Source organism: Misgurnus anguillicaudatus, chromosome 13 (assembly GCF_027580225.2).
Source record: "Misgurnus anguillicaudatus chromosome 13, ASM2758022v2, whole genome shotgun sequence".
Lineage (NCBI taxonomy): Eukaryota > Metazoa > Chordata > Actinopteri > Cypriniformes > Cobitidae > Misgurnus > Misgurnus anguillicaudatus.
In genome coordinates, this window is record NC_073349.2 from 31846968 (window position 1) to 31866805 (window position 19838).

At 37.7% G+C, this 19838-nt stretch overlaps 1 protein-coding gene across 3 annotated transcripts; it reads left to right on the forward strand.

Moving 5' to 3' along the window:
- Nucleotides 1–629: 629 nt before the first annotated feature.
- itchb (itchy E3 ubiquitin protein ligase b) lies at nt 630–18144 on the forward strand. 3 transcript variants are annotated; one of them, XM_073875635.1, is made up of 24 exons: nt 630–813; nt 2949–3038; nt 5274–5415; nt 5694–5818; nt 8406–8540; nt 8624–8669; nt 8837–9012; nt 9137–9332; nt 9446–9541; nt 10699–10873; nt 10984–11047; nt 11355–11439; nt 11578–11706; nt 13074–13146; nt 13241–13312; nt 13399–13487; nt 13580–13739; nt 13938–14071; nt 15454–15594; nt 16175–16295; nt 16817–16921; nt 17018–17118; nt 17425–17493; nt 17756–18144. In XM_073875635.1, the coding sequence occupies exons 2-24, from the start codon at nt 2969–2971 to the stop codon at nt 17853–17855; spliced, it is 2604 nt and encodes an 867-aa protein (XP_073731736.1). In that variant the 5' UTR covers nt 630–813; nt 2949–2968; the 3' UTR covers nt 17856–18144. The 3 variants fall into 3 exon arrangements, with proteins under 3 accessions (XP_073731736.1, XP_073731735.1, XP_073731737.1); XM_073875634.1 differs by lacking the exon at nt 630–813 and adding an exon at nt 1099–1163; XM_073875636.1 differs by lacking the exon at nt 630–813 and adding an exon at nt 1271–1323.
- Nucleotides 18145–19838: the final 1694 nt, after the last annotated feature.

Sequence of the window (19838 nt, forward strand, 5' to 3'; positions counted from 1 at the left end):
TTTATGTATTGACCGATAGATGGCGATGAGAATTGTTTCACTGTTCACACAAGGCTTGACGTGCATCTCCGTTTTGTCTCTGTACTAACTTTAAAATAGCACTTCTCGGAATGTCCTGTTGCAGTTAAGTCACTGTCGTGTCGCTGTCAATAAAAAAAATCACTTTTGATAAAAGCCTCTTACAAATAAATGCATGCAGACATTGAAGTTCTCAAACATATTGATATGTACATAACATAACATAACTAGGTTTATTGTAAGAGTGGGAGGGTTTCAGATGGGCGCGGATTAATGGGAAGATGTTTGAATCTAAATAATATTTTATCGTATTTAAAGTTTTAATTAAATGACTGCCATAAGTAGTCTCCCAGGGCCGTTATTCATATATAAATTATTATTATTCAGGCCACAGCTGAAGTAGACGTCACGTGATACTTGTTACTTATCTCGGTGCTTACGTTGTATTTTATTCAAATGTCCAAGGCCGATTTCTATATACTTACATTATAATTCATAGGTAGAATGCAAGTGTTATCAATAAAACTAAGTAAGTCTATTAAAACAACCATCAACAGCCTTGTTTCGGTTAGACTGTAGAGTGGCAGGGCTAGTTTCAGCGTTAGATGGCAGGTTTTGAGAGTGGGCAGGCTGGTTTCAGGCCGGTTTGAGAAGAGCTTCTTTGATGACGCGCTGTCGTGAAGATGGCGGAAGTTCGTTTCCTAAACTGAACATAAGTCGCTCCGTGATTCTATTATAAACTATTTTAGGACGGATTAGTTCGGCTTTTCATCACAGTCCCTTCAACAGATTCGGGTAAGAGACGAATAGTTGTTACAGAAATATATCTGTGTTGTGTTTTACTGTGTGTATAATGAGAGTGGGACGCACCTTGACAGCTCGATCAATCAGTCACACCGTTTTAATCTCACATAAATGACTTAAATGTGGGATTTAGAGTCACGGGATATTATTACCATCTGTCTGAAAGTGTATGTCTGGTTATTGATTATTGATTATGATCAGCTTACATTAGCAACACGTGACACGGTAAGAGGCTTTCAGGTGTTTAGAGATCAACTTCTTCATGTTATGTTTTGGTTGAATCCTTAAAATGTTTCCCAGTTGAGCAGGTATTTCCTGAATCCTTTCAAAAATGTACTATGGTACGTATAGTTTCATAGCTGCAGTTACTGTTATCCTTTAAAATCATTGTAAATAATGGCGCAGTTGATAAAAGCTTAATTTGTTTTGGGTAAAATCTCTCTTCTGGTGATTTGTCGTGGTTATTATCACAACACAATGACATTTTGGGATAAACCGCAGGTACAGCATTATTACTATGGTACATCTTAGGAGGGTTGTCTTGAAAGATAAATGTTTCGATGTAATTTGTCAAAATAATAGCACTATTATAGTACTGCTAACTGCTATTTTGTCTAAAAAATCTTCTTGGACAGTTTAAAAGTGATAACAGTGTTATTTGATTTCAGTAGTAACATTAACCATGGTAAATATGGTATTACCATAGTATAGTTTTTGTAGGCATTACTTGCATCATATTTTTTGATGATCTGTTATCGAATTTGTCCCTTAGAAAAATTAACCATGTTTTTACTACAGTTAAAACCGAAAAACATGGTAACCAAAGATGGTTGGCTGGTTTTGGCCAGTTTTTTAAGCTTGTCTTAGATTGTCAGGCTGGGAGACCAGCTTAAACCAGCTAAGACTAGCCAACCAGCTTCCAGCCTGGTCAAGTTGTTTTAAACTGGTCTCCCAGCCTGACCAGCTAAAAATGTTTAAAAACCCTCTAAAACCAGGCCGGGAGACCAGCTAAAACCAGCTTAAGCCCTATTCACACAGGATTAGTATTACATGGTGACAATGACCTCTAGTGTTTTGTAATAATTGTGGAGGTTGTCTTTGATCTACCATGTTTGTAATGTTGTAAAGTAAAAATTCCCCGTAAATGACCTACCATATTTCACCAAATACTGATGTCCTGTGATAATATTAGTCTTGTGTGAATTGGCATCTCTGTAATTTGCTGAAATTTTCAAGACCTTTGTTACATGTGCGCCTTTTTATTTTTAACATGGGTTTAATTTGGATAAAAATGTGTTTCCTATTATTTTTCTGTTGTATTTGAGTGTTGATTGAACTGGAATGTGATTTTGATATTAAAGGAATGACAGACATCACATGTGAGAGGCAATATAACCTTCAGAAGTGTTGTGACTTGTCTGCTGTGTCGTCTCTGTCATGATCATTGGTCTGGAAGCTCGTGTGGTTGCACGTGTTTATTCGTGTCTCTGGGATCGGCCGGACACACGATCACTGATAAATTATTAACCTAGAGATCAGTTCAAGTGAAAGTTTACTCCGATCTTAATGATATCTCCCTTAAACACTGGCATCAGATCATCTTTTGGATGAAGTTTTGTGAGATGACTTGAGCTTTAAAGAGCAGAGTCACAGCTAGTAGTTATGAACGATGATAACGTTAAACTAGTTCAAATCATTTTAATGTTGAAGTGAATGTTTGTAGCAGAGCAGATTGCTACCAGGACTTGATGGAGATTAAAATCAGTGAAAATATAACATTTGAACAAAGTGAAGTGAATCAGATGATGACCAGATTTAAATCTCATATTCAGTATCATGCTGTGTAAACAGGTTTATATTCGACCAGTTCTTAGACGTCTTCAATAAAGACTTCTGAAGTTTATAAGGTTAAAAGTGTTCAGACAAATAAGCACAGCTTTCAATTTTACTTTCAGATTTCCCAGCGTTTGACGTAACATGTTAGTCATATTCACAACGGCTCTTCCTGTTAAAGTCTAAATCTGCTGAAGTGGACCAAATAGTTTGTTAATGGTTGATGTCTAGCTTGAATGAATTCGCTGCTCTCATCTTTTTGTTCACTTTATTTTGTGTTTGTTTTGCTTTAGGTCTCAGTGTAACTCATGCGATGGCCTGCGGTGGAGTTAAAGCAGCTCCTGTTAATGGCTTCCCTTTGAAAGCACAGCTTCAGATCACAGGTGTGTTATCTACGTACATGCCCAAAAGAAAATTAACCATAGCTTTACTACAGTGAAACCCAGAAAATTTGGTTAGTGTAGTAAAACCATGGTTTTATAGTAATGAATTATCCGATTAAAGGGGCCATGTCACCAGACTTTTTTAAGATGTCAAATAAATCTTTGGTGTCCCCAGAGTACATATGTGACGTTTTAGCTCAAAATATCATATAGATAATTTATTATAACATGTTAAAATTGACACTTTGTAGGTGTGAGCAAAAATGTGCTGTTTGTGGGTGTGTCCTTTAAAATGCAAATGAGCTGATAAAATGCAAACACTGATCGCAATTATGGTGATTTGTTGCAGTTAAAACTCAATTGCGCTGTAAATCATTTTGTTTTCTCTCTGCACTAAATGTCAGTGCCGTGGTTGGATAGTGCAGATTAAGGGGCGTTATTATTATAATAAGAGCTCCTTATGACATCATAAGGAGAGCCAAATTTCAATTACCAAATTTTTCATGTGCTTGCAGAGAATGGTTTACCAAAACTAAGTTAATGAGTTGATCTTTTTCACATTTTCTAGGTTGATAGACGCACTGGAGAACCAAAAATAGCACTTAAACATGAAAACAGTCAGATTTTTGTGCCATGGCTCTTTTAATCGCAACTTATCATTTGCAGAATAGTTTGCTATATATATATATATACACACACACTCAGGATTTCCCGCAGCACTTTTCAGTTCGGGCAGCCCACCTAAGCTGGGAAACCCTACCACCTTAACTAGGTCGTCAAAAAAATTTTCGCTGTCAAGTGCATCTCGGAGAGTAGCGTGGACGCGCTTCACACTGCGAGCGGGCACGCGCACCATAGTTAATACAAAATGTAATTAATTAATAATCTAGTATGTGTTCATTTTCTGTCATAGTTTCCTCAAAATGTATTTTTTTTTGAGTGTTTTAAATAAAAATATTTTCATCATGACGCATACGCCCCACCCCTTTGATTGCCATGCCCCTGGCCCTGCCCACCCCTACCACCTTAACTAACAAATTTTCTGCGGGAAACCAACGCACACACACACACACACACACACACACTCATGCATGAATATATTTAGGAATTATTTACATGTGTACGTACATTTTTATATTTATATATAATTTATATTATATATAAATATATTTTTTCTTACAGCATACATGTATGTGTGTGTATTTTTAATATACAAAATTATCATATTATATATTATAATTAATATTATTATATGCTTTTACCACAAAAAAACAATGGTTAATTTTCGTAAGGGGGCCTGATTCTAGCCTGGTCCAACCAGACTCTCGTACATTCATTTCATTTGTACAGAGAGTCTGGCCACGCTCCATTGCAAAGGGTTACTTTCGTTAAGGAGGGTCCTCTGTTGAAGTTTAAAGCTATTGGATCTGCCCAGAGTCACTCAGGATCTGCCATAACCAATCGCTAACGTTTGGTCGTGACGTATATATCATGCGCCGGAACCGGCCGGAAACAACAAGTAAGAATAATCAGACAAACAAAACTTAGCAAACCTGCTTTTGCTCTGGCTTTAACTTCTGTATATTCGGCAGTTTTGCAACAACGGACTGAATAGCTTTTCTCACGTCTTTCTCCGCTGCCATTACTGAACTACAACTCAAACTGACGCACGACCTCAACGTCAACGTTCTTAGCCACCCCCCTCTGTTAGCTGATTGGTCCTGCAGATTTTTGCAGGAGAAAACGAAACCCTACAGAGGAGTCCCAGACGTAGTACTGAAGCGAAATGAAAATTAAGCGGAAACACGTAGGAGGGCGGAGCCAGGCTAGCCTGATTCATCCATTTACCCCTTTAAAAATAAATAAGAAAACACCTCTGATAAGAAAATTGTAATGGTGCCATTATAAAATCATATAAACAGAAGATAAAATATTTATTTGATCTAATAAGAAGTACAACAATTAAAAAAGGATTTTGTCATGCATGTTTGTTGAGATTTGACAAATCATGTTAAACTACTAAACTACATTAAATGGATGGACTACAGGTGTCAAATGGTGAATTTGTTTAATATGTAAACAGGCTTAGGAATTGTCTTGATGTGTGTGTGGTTATTTTTAGTAAAAGAAAACCTTTAGTTTAGTCACCCGGGTTTACTATGGTAAAGTTTAGTGCTTGCAAAATCATGACATGTGGTTAGACACCAATCATTGTGTTTGTGTGTGTGTGTGTAGTGATCTCAGCCAAACTAAAGGATAATAAGAAGAACTGGTTTGGTCCCAGTCCATATGTTGAGGTTTGTGTGGATGGTCAATCCAAGAAGACAGAGAAATGCAATAACACACATTCACCCAAATGGAAACAGCCCATCACTGTGTAAGTGTTGATTTATTTCTCACTGACTTCCAGCATCTGTTTTGATTCAACACACACATGCTCACTCTCTTCAGATTGACTTTAATCTTGACATGAAACAATGATGTCATCAGAATTCACTATAATGCTGTTTGTTTAGGCACACATCACTGGTATTATTGTCATGCTTGATTTCAGAGGGTTTTTGTAGTTAAGATGACGTCTGAGCAGAATATCAGCGTGCTGTGATCTCTCTCTTGTATGTTTCTAATAGTTTTTGTGTTGTGTTTGTTGGTCAGGATTGTTACTCCATTCAGCAAACTGATCTTCCGTGTTTGGAGTCATCAGACATTAAAATCTGACAGTCTGCTGGGCGTGGCTACGCTCGATGTCAGCGAGACGCTCAAAGCTCATGACATGAAGAGTGAGTTTCTTTAAATAAACCTGAATGCATAATTATATTCACTACACCTTTAGTTTTGTTGAATCAGCATTTCTAAATCATCACAGAGGAAGAGATTAGTTAAGCACTGTATGTTTAAACACAGATATGACCTGGTTGACAACTGTGATGTAACACACATACACACATGAAAATAAGTTTACAGACACGCCATCACAAACACAACCACACCTTTAGAGTCAAAGACAGGCGTCAGGAAAGCCATTGAGTTTCAGGCTTGAACAGTGAACACTTCATTGATTCTTACTACATAAAAAATCACATTAAATGTAAAATGTGACTTTTGTCCTGACCTGTAGAAAAACATTTAACAGTGGTTAATAAATATATCATACACCTGTACATACTGTACACATCCACACAACATCTGTACATCAATCACGTCATCCTCTGTAATTGAGTCCAACAGCTGATAGGTATATGGTTTAGACGCACCCATGCATTCCTACCAAACCCAATCTCAAGGCAAGTCGTGGTATTGTCCCTAGCATGACTTTCTTTTTTGTGTCATTCCTTTTTTCCATCATTGTCGCTTGGGGTTAGAATTACATTCTGTTACGTTTAAGACATCCAAACCCCAAATCTAAACCAAACCCCAAGCGAAAATAGTTAAACAATTTGGATGTGTGAAATTAAAAATATAGTAATTTGTTAACCCCCATTTCCATCCTGTACCATCTGCATTCCTTTGCTGATACAGTGGGGGTTCAAGGTGGTCTTCTGATTGGTCAGTTTGAAAGTATCATGTTAGGTTTAGTCACATGGTCAAGGAATAGATGATAAAGGTCTTGGTTTTCATGAGCTCTGGGCTTTTTTCTGCCCTCTGCTTTTCTTCTTCACCTGAGTTCTTGGGTTTAAAGGTGCAGTGTGTAATTTTTAGAAGGATCTCTTGACAGAAATGCAAAATAATATACAAAACTATAGTATCAGGGGTGTATAAAGACCTTTCATAATGAACCGTTATGTGTTTATTACCTTAGAAAGAGACGTTTTTATCTACATACACCGAGAGTCCCCTTACATGGCAGTCGCAATTTTGTGCCGCCATTTTTCTACAGAAGCCTGTAACGGACATATTTTTTTACTAAGTTGTCTCAGACGATGACATGTTTGTCCGGTGCCAGCTACCGTAGCTTCTCTATGTGTTTCAAAAGCGAGGGGTGAGCATTGGACTTAAAGGGCTTGTTATAGTTGTGCGTAGGTCCTACGGCATAGCCGCGACGGCGTAGGTTCCGCGTCGGCTTTCATTTATACTTTTGCGTCGTCGTCCACGTCGACGTGTGGACTGCTGGTAGGCAGTATCCACACGTGTAACCACAGTAGTAGCGCGACAGTCAAAGAAGAAGAAGCTTGGCAAGTTAACCTACACACGAAGAAGAAAGAGTAACTTGTGTATGATTTGAGAAGATCAGCAATGATGGAAGTAAATAAACAGCAACTTTTGTTGCAGTTTGAGTTAAATCACTCCTCAACTTAGCCATTCTTTGTTTTCACCGTCGCAAATGTAAATACCTATGACACCCTTTTTTTACCTGAGGGGAGGGGTTCTGTTGGACCAATCACAGCGCTTGCGGTCCGCGTAGATCTGACGCGCTGTTAAAAATTTTGCGAGGTGCACGTCAGGCTACGTACAGGCTACGGATAACCTACAGCGTAGCTACTGCGTAGAGCTTACGCACGACTATAAATCGGGCTTAAGCCGTTGGTTGTAGTTCGCGACCTCACCACTAGATGGCGCTAAAATTTACACACTGCACCTTTAAGCCATTAGACCAAGATTCCAGGGCCCGTATTCATAAAGAATCTTAATGCAAAAAGTAGCTCCTAGTGACGCAATTCTAAGCAAATTCTTAGAAATGTGGGCGTTTACCCTTAAAATTAAAGAAAAAAATCCTAGTAAAGAAAAAAGTAATTCAGAAAGCATCTTAACTCTTAAAAGAGGTATTAAGGTCAAAATTGTTAGGAGCACGAATAAGGACTTTTAAGAGGCTTAAGAGTTTTTTTAGCAACCGGAAAAGTGGACAAAACATGAAGAGGCAGACAAAACATGTTTGTTATTATAACTGCACTTATTTCCGTTGTTGGTATAAGTTGCAGAAGGGTGATAATTGACCAGAAATACACAGTTTTACACCATCTTGCTGTTAACATTTTTGTCATTTCGGCTGAACCACTGTAGTGAATCCACCCTTACAGATGAAAAGCACATAAAAACCAATACATAAAAGTACATCCTAACCCCAATTGACACTGATTTAAAAATAGGAAAAACCAATACATAAAATGACACAAAAAAAGAAAGTCGTGCTAGGGACACGCAAACCTATTTATACAAATTTGTGCTGAGTGACACGAAAAAGCAGAAATCGTGTCTATGAACACAATAAATAACTATACAACGAAATGCCTTGAGGTAGAGTTATCTCTCTACATACAGCAAACTCATTCTCAGATGAATGTAAGACGATTAAACTCACAGCTAAAGTTTGATGTTTAAATCAGAGATTGTTGTGTTTCTAAACATCTCTGGGTTTTTGTTTTCCGTCAGTTCGTGAGGTCGTGCAGACGCTGCAGCTGTGCGCAGACAGAGATCAGACGGATATCGTTGGTGATCTGTCAGTGTTATTAGACGGTCTGCAGGTGGATGAAGAGATGTTCCTCTCAGCAGAAGCCAACAACCAAAGTCAGTCTCATAACTAAAGTTAAATAATAATAAGATGATTGACTTTTTCTTTCAAGATATTCATGATGCTGTTTATTTTCCAGGCACTTTAAATGGCGAATCAGATCATGCAGATGACATAAGTCAGAGGTACGCTAACGTGGCACGCTACATCTCAATGGCAGATCACCTGTCAATCATGTTCTAACTTGACCATGTTGTTGATTTATTTTTGTAGTAGTTTATTGATGAAGAGGCAATATCACATGATATGTTGTTTATGATATGTCTTACGATAAATTGGATTCTTTCCGTAGAAGCCGAGATTCTTCTCCATCGGTGACAGACGCTTCCGAACCACCATCTGCTCCAAACGGGCGAGTGAATGGCATGGACTCGCCTTCGGGATCATCCAGAGGGTCACGACCACCGAGACCACCCAGACCCTCTCGACCTCCACCTTTAGCCCCACGCAGACCTGCGTCTTCACCAGGTACCATACACCTGTTATGTGCTCTTATTTTATGTGATTTATCGGTAACTCTTCTCTAATTGCATTTATAGGTCACATTTTGTAAAGTAGCCGAGAACCGTAACAAAATTTAATTCTTTTGCAGCTCTTTCTACTCGCTCAATTCCCGACAGCAGTGATTCATCTCGCTCAGACACTCCGGTTCGTAACCCACCGGGGGGCGGAGCCTCTGACTCTGGTCCGCCCCCCACACAGGAGCAGCCCGGTAGTGCAGCTTTCAGCATAGGCCCCGCCTCCAGCAGGATTCCCAGCATGGTCAACCCTGGACCTTTGCCCCCAGGGTAAGTTATTCAAATAGAAATAATTGTACAAATATTGTGATTCGTTATTTGTTTCGAGATTTAGCTTTACATCAGCGTGGTGAAGCCGTATCATTCAATGTTTGTGTTTGTAGTTGGGAGCAGCGTGTAGATCAGAGCGGGCGTGTGTATTATGTCGACCATGTGGAAAAAAAGACAACATGGGAGAGACCAGAAGCTTTACCACCAGGGTAAGAATAGCACTATATTACTTTGAATACCTGGACGTGAGCCTTTAAGCTCCTGTAAGGTCGCTTTTGACGCTTTCTCATGTTGCACAGGTTTATTGCCGTTGTCCTCCATTTTCTTTGCAAATTGAAACCGTGAAACTACAGTATAGGCGTGTAAAATTGCTGGGTATTTTCTGTCTAGCTTTCGCAACGCCTACTGCACTTTCGGAATTCTTTTTTTTCTGCTTGTTTGTGTGTTTAAATCTATATTAATTTTTACAAAATTAAACAATTAAAAAAGTACATATTTGGTTAATTTTTTGGTTGGTCCGATTGAGTGTGCACTCGATTTTTGAACGAAAAGTGACAGCCCTACGACTTATAGTACGGAAAATACGGTATTAGAATTTTTTTTTTTTTTCGTTTTAGTGGTTTCACCAACAACGGCCACTAGATGTCAATGATGTACGGCGTACTCTTGTCACAAATTAATAAATGACTGTCACTGCATTATTATTACTGCTAAAATGTTTTGAAATATAAAAACTACATTCTTAGACCTTTCCAACCATATATAGTTTGTCGTGAAAATTACAAATTGACAATCAAAATGTTGAAGTAAATTCAGGTGTCCCGCTCACAGGACAATGCCAGTTAAGGGGTTAACGAATATACTTTGCAGAGTTTGCATGTGTGTGTTTAAATCGTAACAGATCTCTGAGCTCTCTGTCATGCAATATGCTGGATTTTATTTTCTATCTCTCTCTCTCTCTATAAATGAAGTTTTGTTGCAAAACGAGATAAATCCATTTTTTTTACATTTTTGTCAAAACATGTTTATTATTATGTTATCATTTTGTTTTATGGTGCTACTTAGCTGTACTTTTTAAGTTATGAAAGTTTAAATCAAAACAAACCAACTGCAGTTGAATTGATATTAATTGGAATGCACAATCAAAAAACGAGATTTCTGAACAATTAAAAAAACGAATGTATCTCGTTTTGCAACGAAACTCTTCAAATATATAAAGTATATCATGGACTAGAAAAAGCTTTTGTTGCAATTTTATGAAACTATTAAACAAATCCTGTGATGAGAGTAATTCATTGATGAAATGGTTTTTGACAGAATGTGTAATCACTTTAGTTTCTCTAATCATCCTGTCGCTCTTTTGCAGTTGGGAGCGTCGAGTGGACCCCATGGGTCGGGTTTATTTTGTGGATCACATCACCAGGAGCACGACGTGGCAGCAGCCCACCATGGAAACGGTGCGTAACTATGAGCAGTGGCAGCACCAACGCAGTCAGCTGCAGGGAGCCATGCAACAATTCAACCAGAGATTCATTGTTGGGGTGAGAAAAAGCAAATTCAACACATAAATAAGCCATGTTATGTTATTTTATATTTAATTCTGAAATATGTCATATTGTTAATGAACATTAAAGCAAATGTGTTGTTACAGGACCAGGCTACAATCAATCAGAATAAAGAGTTTGATCCTTTGGGTCCTCTGCCACATGGATGGGGTGAGAGACCACCCTATTTTACTTTCTCTATAAACTGAGGCTTTTTTAAAGTAGCGGACACACTTGTATTACTCTGGTAACCTTATTATCTGCACCTGCGACTAAAATTAACCACTACATCCTTCAGTGTCCCAATTTAATAAATGAGAAAGACGCTCTGTCTGTGTAAACCAGCCGCTGAAAATGTCTCGCTTGCTGAAAATAGCTGAGGATGATTTGCTGGAGACCACGTTTGCAAAAGTTTAATCTTGCTTTCATTATTTCCTAAAGTCATAATCTTTCCTCCCTCTCTCTTTCTCTCTTATAGAAAAGAGAACGGACTCGAACGGTAGAGTTTATTTTGTTCATCACGCGACCCGGTCGACACAGTGGGAAGATCCACGCACTCAGGGGTCAGAACCGCGCTTTCTTCTTTCTGTGTGTTGTTTTGTCTATTATTCGCTCTATTGGGTCACACCATGACAAAAGATCTCCAGGTGTGACTGATGACCCTTATTAAAGTCTGATTATGGCTGTGTTTCTCTGTGCAGTCTGCTAAATGAGAAGCCCCTGCCTGAGGGTTGGGAGATGAGGTTCACGGTCGACGGCATTCCTTATTTTGTAGATCACAATCGGAGAGCCACCACCTACATTGATCCACGGACTGGAAAGTCCTCTCTGTGAGTGTAAACCACAACAAACACGCACTCACGCACATACACGCGTGTCATTTCCTTCTTAGAGTGATGTCATCATTGGTGAGGTTCTTTATTGTTTGAATTATGATGTCATCAGCTGTGAGGTTTGATCGCATTATAATGTCATCAGCAGTGAGGTTCTTTAGTGTTTGAATCATGATGACATCAGCTGTGAGGTTCTGTGGCATTATGATGTCATCAGGTGTGAGGTTCTGTGGCATTATGATGACATCAGCTGTGAGGCTCTGTGGCATTATGATGTCATCAGCAGCGAGGTTCTTTAGTGTTTGAATCATGATGACATCAGCAGTGAGGTTCTGTGGCATTATGAAGTCATCAGCATTGAGGTTCTTTAATGTGTGAATTATGATGTCATCAGTCTCGTATGTGATTTCTTGTCATATAAAAAAGTCAGATATTTGGACTTTTTTGTTCAAATTTTTTCAATGGGCCAGTAAATTTCTCTTTTACTTAAATTTGATTTAGTTTCACTTAGTGTCATTTAATGTAAAGCCAAAATCAGACAGTAAAATGACCAATCATTATTCACTTTAACATGACATCATGTTGTGTCACACACAACACCACACTAGTTCAACACACCAATGAGATGTCAGATCCACATTAATTATGTCTTGTAAATATGTTTAAAGTACTTTAAAGGGTACTATGTTTATAAATGTTATGCATAACAAATGTTTATTTAGTTTCAGTCATTTTCTGTTTGTCTCTTATTTACTGTAATAACATTTGTGTTATATCGGTCATAAGCTTTCTTAATATCGGTATCGGCACCGGCCATAAAAAACATATCGGTCAACCACTAATCATCAGCTGTGAGGTTCTGTCTTCTTATGATGTCATGACTCCTCTGATAAAACACTTGTTGGCTGATGGCATCATTGTTTAAATCATCTCATTAGTTTTTCATGAATATTTCTGGACCGGTCTGAGTGATGCATGTTGATTTATTTTGTGTTTTGAGACTCAGATGAAATCTCTTTCAGACAGTCAGCATATGTTAACACACAGTGAGTTATCAGATGTATAGCAGGTAAAACCGGTTTGTTTGTGTCAGAGGAGCGAAACTGCTGTCGACTGCTCGAGGAAAGACAACACGCCTCTTACTGTTGAGTCAGGAAATGTTTTTCATTGATCTACATTAAAGTGTTTTGATGAAAGATAATCCTCCACGTCAGAAGAATGTTCATGTCAATACAATATCAGCCGAAATCAATCACAAATAAACATCTGAACTCATATATTATATAATGAATGTTCAGGGTGGGTTAGATTAAATGATGTTTAGATTGTGTTTTTAACCTGAGATTTGTTTTGCTGTTTCTCAGTGAGAACGGCCCTCAGATCACATACGTACGAGACTTTAAAGCCAAAGTTCAATACTTCAGATTCTGGTGTCAGGTGAGCACCGTCTATGATTCAGTCATTATCAATGTCAATGATTGTTTTGATGAAGTTTTATTTCAAATGTCTTCTCTGTGTTTTATTTCTATAGCAATTAGCAATGCCACAGCACATAAAGATCACCGTCACTCGTAAGACTCTGTTTGAAGACTCATTCCAGCAGGTGCTCTTAGATTTTATTATCCACGTGAATCTTTACATCAGCACAATCTGTACGGTAAAATAATGATCTCGTGTGTCTCTCTATAGATCATGAGCTTTAGTGCACAAGATCTCCGCCGGAGACTTTGGATCGTCTTCCCTGGAGAGGAGGGGCTTGATTATGGGGGCGTGGCCAGGTAGATCCAGATCACACCATAAACATCACTCCATTTTTTCACCGTTTTGGTTTACAGTAACAGGTTTGACAGTAATTGTGTGTTTGCTGCAGGGAATGGTTTTTCCTGTTATCCCACGAGGTGTTAAACCCCATGTACTGTCTCTTCGAGTACGCCGGGAAAGACAACTACTGCCTCCAGATAAACCCCGCCTCCTCCATCAACCCTGACCACCTCAAATACTTCAAGTTCATTGGTCGTTTCATTGCAATGGTAATCTTCTCTCTTCTGTGCTCTTTGTCGTTGAATTCAGAATTAGACGGATATAAGTCATTTAATGTTAACAGTCTTTTCATTGTGGTTACTTTGTTTGCTTACATGCGTATATAAACATTATAGTGGCTGAAATATCTCTGGATATGTCTTTGGATGTTTTATTCGACTTTTTGTTTTTCTATGTGATTCCCGCAGGCATTGTTTCACGGGAAGTTTATCGACACGGGCTTCTCTTTGCCGTTCTACAAGCGGATCTTGAATAAACCTTTGGCTCTGAAAGATCTCGAGTCCATTGATCCAGAGTTTTACAACTCACTCATCTGGATCAAGTCAGTTTATCTGCTTTTCTTGTTTCCTTGTTATGAACTACTGCCCTGTTTAGACCTCTGTACTAAAAATAAGTTATTCAAATGTATTGAAATGGAGCTGTTATATAAAACTAAGATCTTCCTGTTATATTTAGGGCTCTATGATTTCAGCGACACAGAAAAAACAGACGCAATCAAGACATGACACGTACTCTATAGAGTTGAATTTGGCAAATTTTGTATAAACTAATTTTTAAAAGCCATTATAACTTATTTGCAAATATCAGTTTGTTGCTGTGGTATTCTTAACCAGCAATTACAGGATACAAATGTGTGGAAACATTTCACTGTTTGCGTGACGCAACGCGCTGACATGATTACGCACCGTCAACTATAAACATTCATTCTGAATAGAGAAAACCATGTCGAAGAGACCATCTGAGACCACAAAGTCTTAAAAAAAACAAATAAAATGAAGACCCTCTTCACATACATGGAGTCAAATGCGGATGCTGTCTTTAATAATGGCCATCAAGCAGTTTTTAAACTCTGTTTTTATTTCTACTGTTCAATTAATTTGACAGCACTTTGACTGACAATAAGATTCAGTCTTGGATTTTACTATGAAATTCTGTAAACATTAACAAAATATTAAAACATTACAAAAATTTACTTTTAATGGAAATTTTTAATAAACTGTTGTTGAATTGTATAAGTTTAATAATTCTGATTACTTACATTTAATTTATGAATTTACACAATCTCCAAAAATTTCAACGAAAACTGAATTTGGAAACCATTAAAACAAAATTTGAGAATAAATGAAACCGAATTTGAGAAAAAATAAAATGGAATTTGAAAAAATAAATAAAACAGAATTTGAGAAAAAAATCAAACAAAATTTAAGAAAAAATAAAATGGAATTTGAGAAAAAATCAAACAAAATTTGAGAAAAAATAAAACAGAATTTGAAAAAAAAGAAACAGAATTTGAGGAAACAAAAATCGGAATTTGGGAAAAAATAAAACAAAATTTTAGATAAACAATAAAAGGAAATTTGAGAAAAATAAAATGGAATTTGATAAATGAATGTTTATATATTCAGCCCCACAGCACTCTTTTCTCGTGAGCTATTGCTTAAATTACTTTACATTATAAAAATGTATAACAAATTTCTAAAGCTTTTATTACACGCTCTTTAAAATGCTTGATTCTGATTGGCCAGTTGCGACACACGTCTGTTATGCTATACATGATCCCTTACTTATCACAATCCCATATAAAAAAATATAAATATAAAACGCAGAGGTCTTTGTGTTAAACAGTTGTGTGATTATAACACCTGACATACAGTAATATAGCTCACCTGTGATTAAATACGTGTAAACGTGTTTGTGTTTTAGGGATAATAACATTGAGGAGTGCGGGCTGGAGATGTTTTTCTCTGTGGATAAGGAGATCCTGGGTGAGGTGACGACTCACGACCTGAAGCCAGACGGAGGGAACATCCAGGTCACAGAGGAGAATAAAGAGGAGTACATCAGGTAACATAATAAAACACAACCCATCTAACACACATACAACACTTCAATGGTTTTCATCTTATATGGACATTTCTCATCATCAAGTAACTCTGATGCTCTGTATGGCATGCTGTATTAATGCTGACTTTTTGTCTCTTTGCTGTCGGGATGGGGCGGTGGGCAAGTGATGATGTCAATTAATAATGGCATTCATGGAACAATGTTTTCATTACAGGGCTCCAGACTGCCACAAAAATTTGAGAGTGTGCCACTGAATTTTACATCCAGTCGCATATGTGCGATCAGTAAATTTGACCTTTTTTTGTGATGTGACACTGAATTTGAAACAGCACATTGTACTTTACAATACAGTGTATTACTTAGTAGAAATTTGAATATTTGGTTAGCATGTTAATTTACGGTGTGTGCCCCTAAATTTTCTGGTTGCGCCCCTAAAATTTTCAGTTGGGGACCACTGTGCTCCTAGTGCAAAAAGTTAGTCTGGAGCCCTGCATTATGGATTATTTCATTAGTTTTGGTCATGTATAGCCTGTTTACAGCCACATGAAGTTAGTGTGTCTTTATATCGTCTTGTGTTCAGACTGGTAGCAGAATGGAGATTATCTCGTGGAGTAGAGGAACAGACTCAAGCGTTCTTTGAAGGCTTTAATGAAGTTCTTCCACAGCAGTACCTGCAGTATTTTGATGCCAAAGAGTTGGAGGTGACTGCACATAAACTTTCATCAAATACGTCTTTTATATGATTAACTTGACTATTTTAACACTTTCATGAAGTTTAATGCCTTCCAGAAAATGCTCTTCTATAAATATATAAACATACAACATATTAAATAAAAAGATATAATGTAGTGGATGGTGCAGACGCACTTCTGGCGACCCGAGTTCGAATCCCGGCTCGAGGTCCTTTGCCAATCCCATACCCCTCTCTTCACCCTATACTTTCCTGTTATCTCCTTAATTACTTTCTATCCAATAAAGGCAAAAAAACTTTCATCCTACCTTCATCAGTTCTCTTTGAAACTTAGAAGGACATACAGCTGTTTTCCCTATAGGGCGATACTTCCGGGTTTTATAAGTTGGTGGATAATATTGCGGAATTGACAAGATAACTCGTAAATGGCGGGGAAAGATACTGCTTAGGTCTTTTCTGTTACACAGTAAACGCAGGATTGTCAGAAACTGTATCAGAAGTCATTAAAGTGTTTTTGTGTTGTTGTTGGAGGTGATGTTGTGTGGAATGCAGGAAATTGATTTGATTGACTGGCAGAGAAACACTATTTACAGACATTACACGTGTAACAGTAAACAGATCCTCTGGTTCTGGCAGGTAACTTCAGCTTCTTTACTATAGTAAATCAAATGTGTTAGCCAGAGTCCTGAAAACAACATGGTAATTTCTCTCTGTCTCTTGTTCTCTGTGTAGTTCATGAAAGAGATGGATAATGAGAAGCGTATGAGACTATTGCAGTTTGTTACTGGTACCTGTCGTCTGCCCGTCGGAGGGTTTGCTGATCTGATGGGTGAGTGTCTCTCTTAAACACACACACACGCACACTTAACCCCTGCCAACAGCTCAGTATATTTATCTCTTTCTCTTCATCCTATGGGAATATCACTATGACACAGCGTGTTAACCCCTCTTTCATGAACTGATTCTCATTCAGAATTATTTAAGATATTAAATCATTTTTATCAGATCGGTCACGCAGATCTGACCTGCTGGCTAACCGGTCAAGTGTCCAATACACATTACACCAGTTAATCATTACAGTAAAGTTTTATCTGATGATGGCTGATGATGTCATAAGTGTGGTGTTTGTTTATGGGAAGTAACGGGCCGCAGAAGTTCTGTATTGAGAAGGTCGGGAAGGAGAATTGGCTTCCTCGTAGTCACACATGGTAAATCTCTCTCAGTGTTTATTACTGATGATACTTCATTCATTTGAGTGATCTTTAGAAGTTAGTCTTTGCTGATGATTAGTTAATCAGGTGATTATTTTTAGGGACAGATTGACAGCCGTTCAGTTTCTATATTTATTGACGCACAGTAATATTTCATTAACTACTAAGCTTTCAATTAAATGTCAAATATTTAACTTTTTTTGCTTGCAATGTCAGTAATAATCCCATTTAACCTGTCTGTCTGTCTGTCTGTCTGTAGTTTTAATCGTCTGGATCTGCCGCCGTACAGAAGTTATGAGCAGATGAAAGAGAAGCTGATGTTTGCTATAGAGGAGACTGAAGGTTTTGGACAGGAGTGAGACACAAACACACACACAGAGAGAGAGAGGACGGCCGGAGCGATGTCAGATCTCATGATTATAAACTCACACGTCATCGTGTGCTCGTGAGAGAACAATACATCCCTCAATGATCCAGCACACCGGTGCATTATGGGAAACTGGGGTTTTCTTCACTCACCTGTCACTTATTCATTTCTACATGACCGGTGAGATGATGGGATTGAAATAAGCATGTAAGATACGTGACTCTGATGTTTTTATTAATCCAGCGAGATGTTTCTCGTATCTAAAACTCCTGAAGACCAGACATTGTGAAGTGTGTGTGATTTTATGTTATGAACCCTAGTAGAGGGTCTACTCGTGCCTTTATTTCCACCATCATGCAGAAGATCTCATCCAGTCATTCAGCACAGCAATATAAAAGTGTAGCTTTCTTAAACGGCCACGATTCCTAGTTCAGAACTGACCAAAATTCTTCATGTTAGAGCTTTAAAAGAGAAAAACTGTCTCAATAATAGTTTTTTATACAATCAAGAGATTCTGGCTGATAGAAACTGCGACAGGTTTTAGATTTATTGCATATATTCAAGTACTGAATCATTTATTTCAAATAAACAGAAATTGTGTTATTTTAGATGCAAATGTGACCTTAAATGTGAGTTTAAAAAGAGAGGTTTTATTAGAGATGCACGTATAAACATCATCTAGTTAACCCTAGTTATATAGGGCAGCTGATTTATAAAAGCATCTATAGAAATACTGTGAGAGCTCTTCGGCCGTTTATTGAGGGACGGTTTCACAGACAGGGTTTAGATTAAGCCTTAGTTATATTAAGACATTTAAGTAGTTTTTACAAACAAACCTTACCAAAAACACTACAGGTGTGCATCTAGAGACCAAACAATGACACTGATATATGTTAAGATGCATCAGTACCAGATGTTTTTAAATGAAAATGACATGCATTTTAGGCCTATGATAAACCCTGTCCGGGAAACCGCCCCTTAAGAGTCTAAACCACTGGAGATGACCCATAAGAAGCACGGTAGTTAAGTGCATTATGGGTAATAATGGCATGGTTTATGTGAATGACTGTTCAGGATCTTTATGATTTTTAGGTTATAACATCATCTATATTTATTTAAAGTTATTTAACCCATAACTATAGTTTAACCAATTCTGGGAAGATGGTTCATAAAGTAATCATTTCTTCTTCTTTAACTGATCCATCATGTAAACTGAAGCGCTTTCGCTCTGTATATGAACTGCAAACTGTACATGGTGTGAATACTCGATCTCCTCTATATTAAAACTACATTTAAATGATTTTAGTATTAAGTAGAAGCGACCGCTTTCAGGGTTGTTTCACAAATTATTTACTAGAGTTGATTTGTATGTATAGAAAAATCATCTTCAGTTGAATAAATAATTAAATTGAAATGTCCCATTTTCGTTTGTAATACAAAAATAATCATCAGGTGGTTGTCCATCTAGTAGATGTAGAATTGAAAGGAACACATGTTATGTGTGTGTGTGTGTGTGTGTGTGTGTGTATATACTAATAAAATGATGCATATGTCAGGGTTCCCACACCTTAGTTAGCTTCAAAATCAAGGACCTTTCAAGGACTTTCCAGGTCTAATACCCTCAAATTCAAGGACTAAATGTGGGGACACATTTCAAGTGAGATCAAGGTTACATCGTTTTACTTTTTAAAATACATTGTTACAGTTCCCTTTGGAGGGAACTCGCGCTGCGTCACTGCATTGACACTTTGGGGACGCCTCCAGGGGTAAGAGCGTCTGAATGTGTATATCAAATTCAACCAATGATGAGGCTTAACCACAAAGACAGGGTGGTGCGGGAAGTATGACAAAGACGACGCAGCGTCTCGTTCCCTTCTCAGGGAACAACAGTTACATACGTAACCAGAGACGTTTTCATGTGTCAAACACAACTATGCAAAAAAGCATTTTGGTATGAATCATTCACATACAGAAG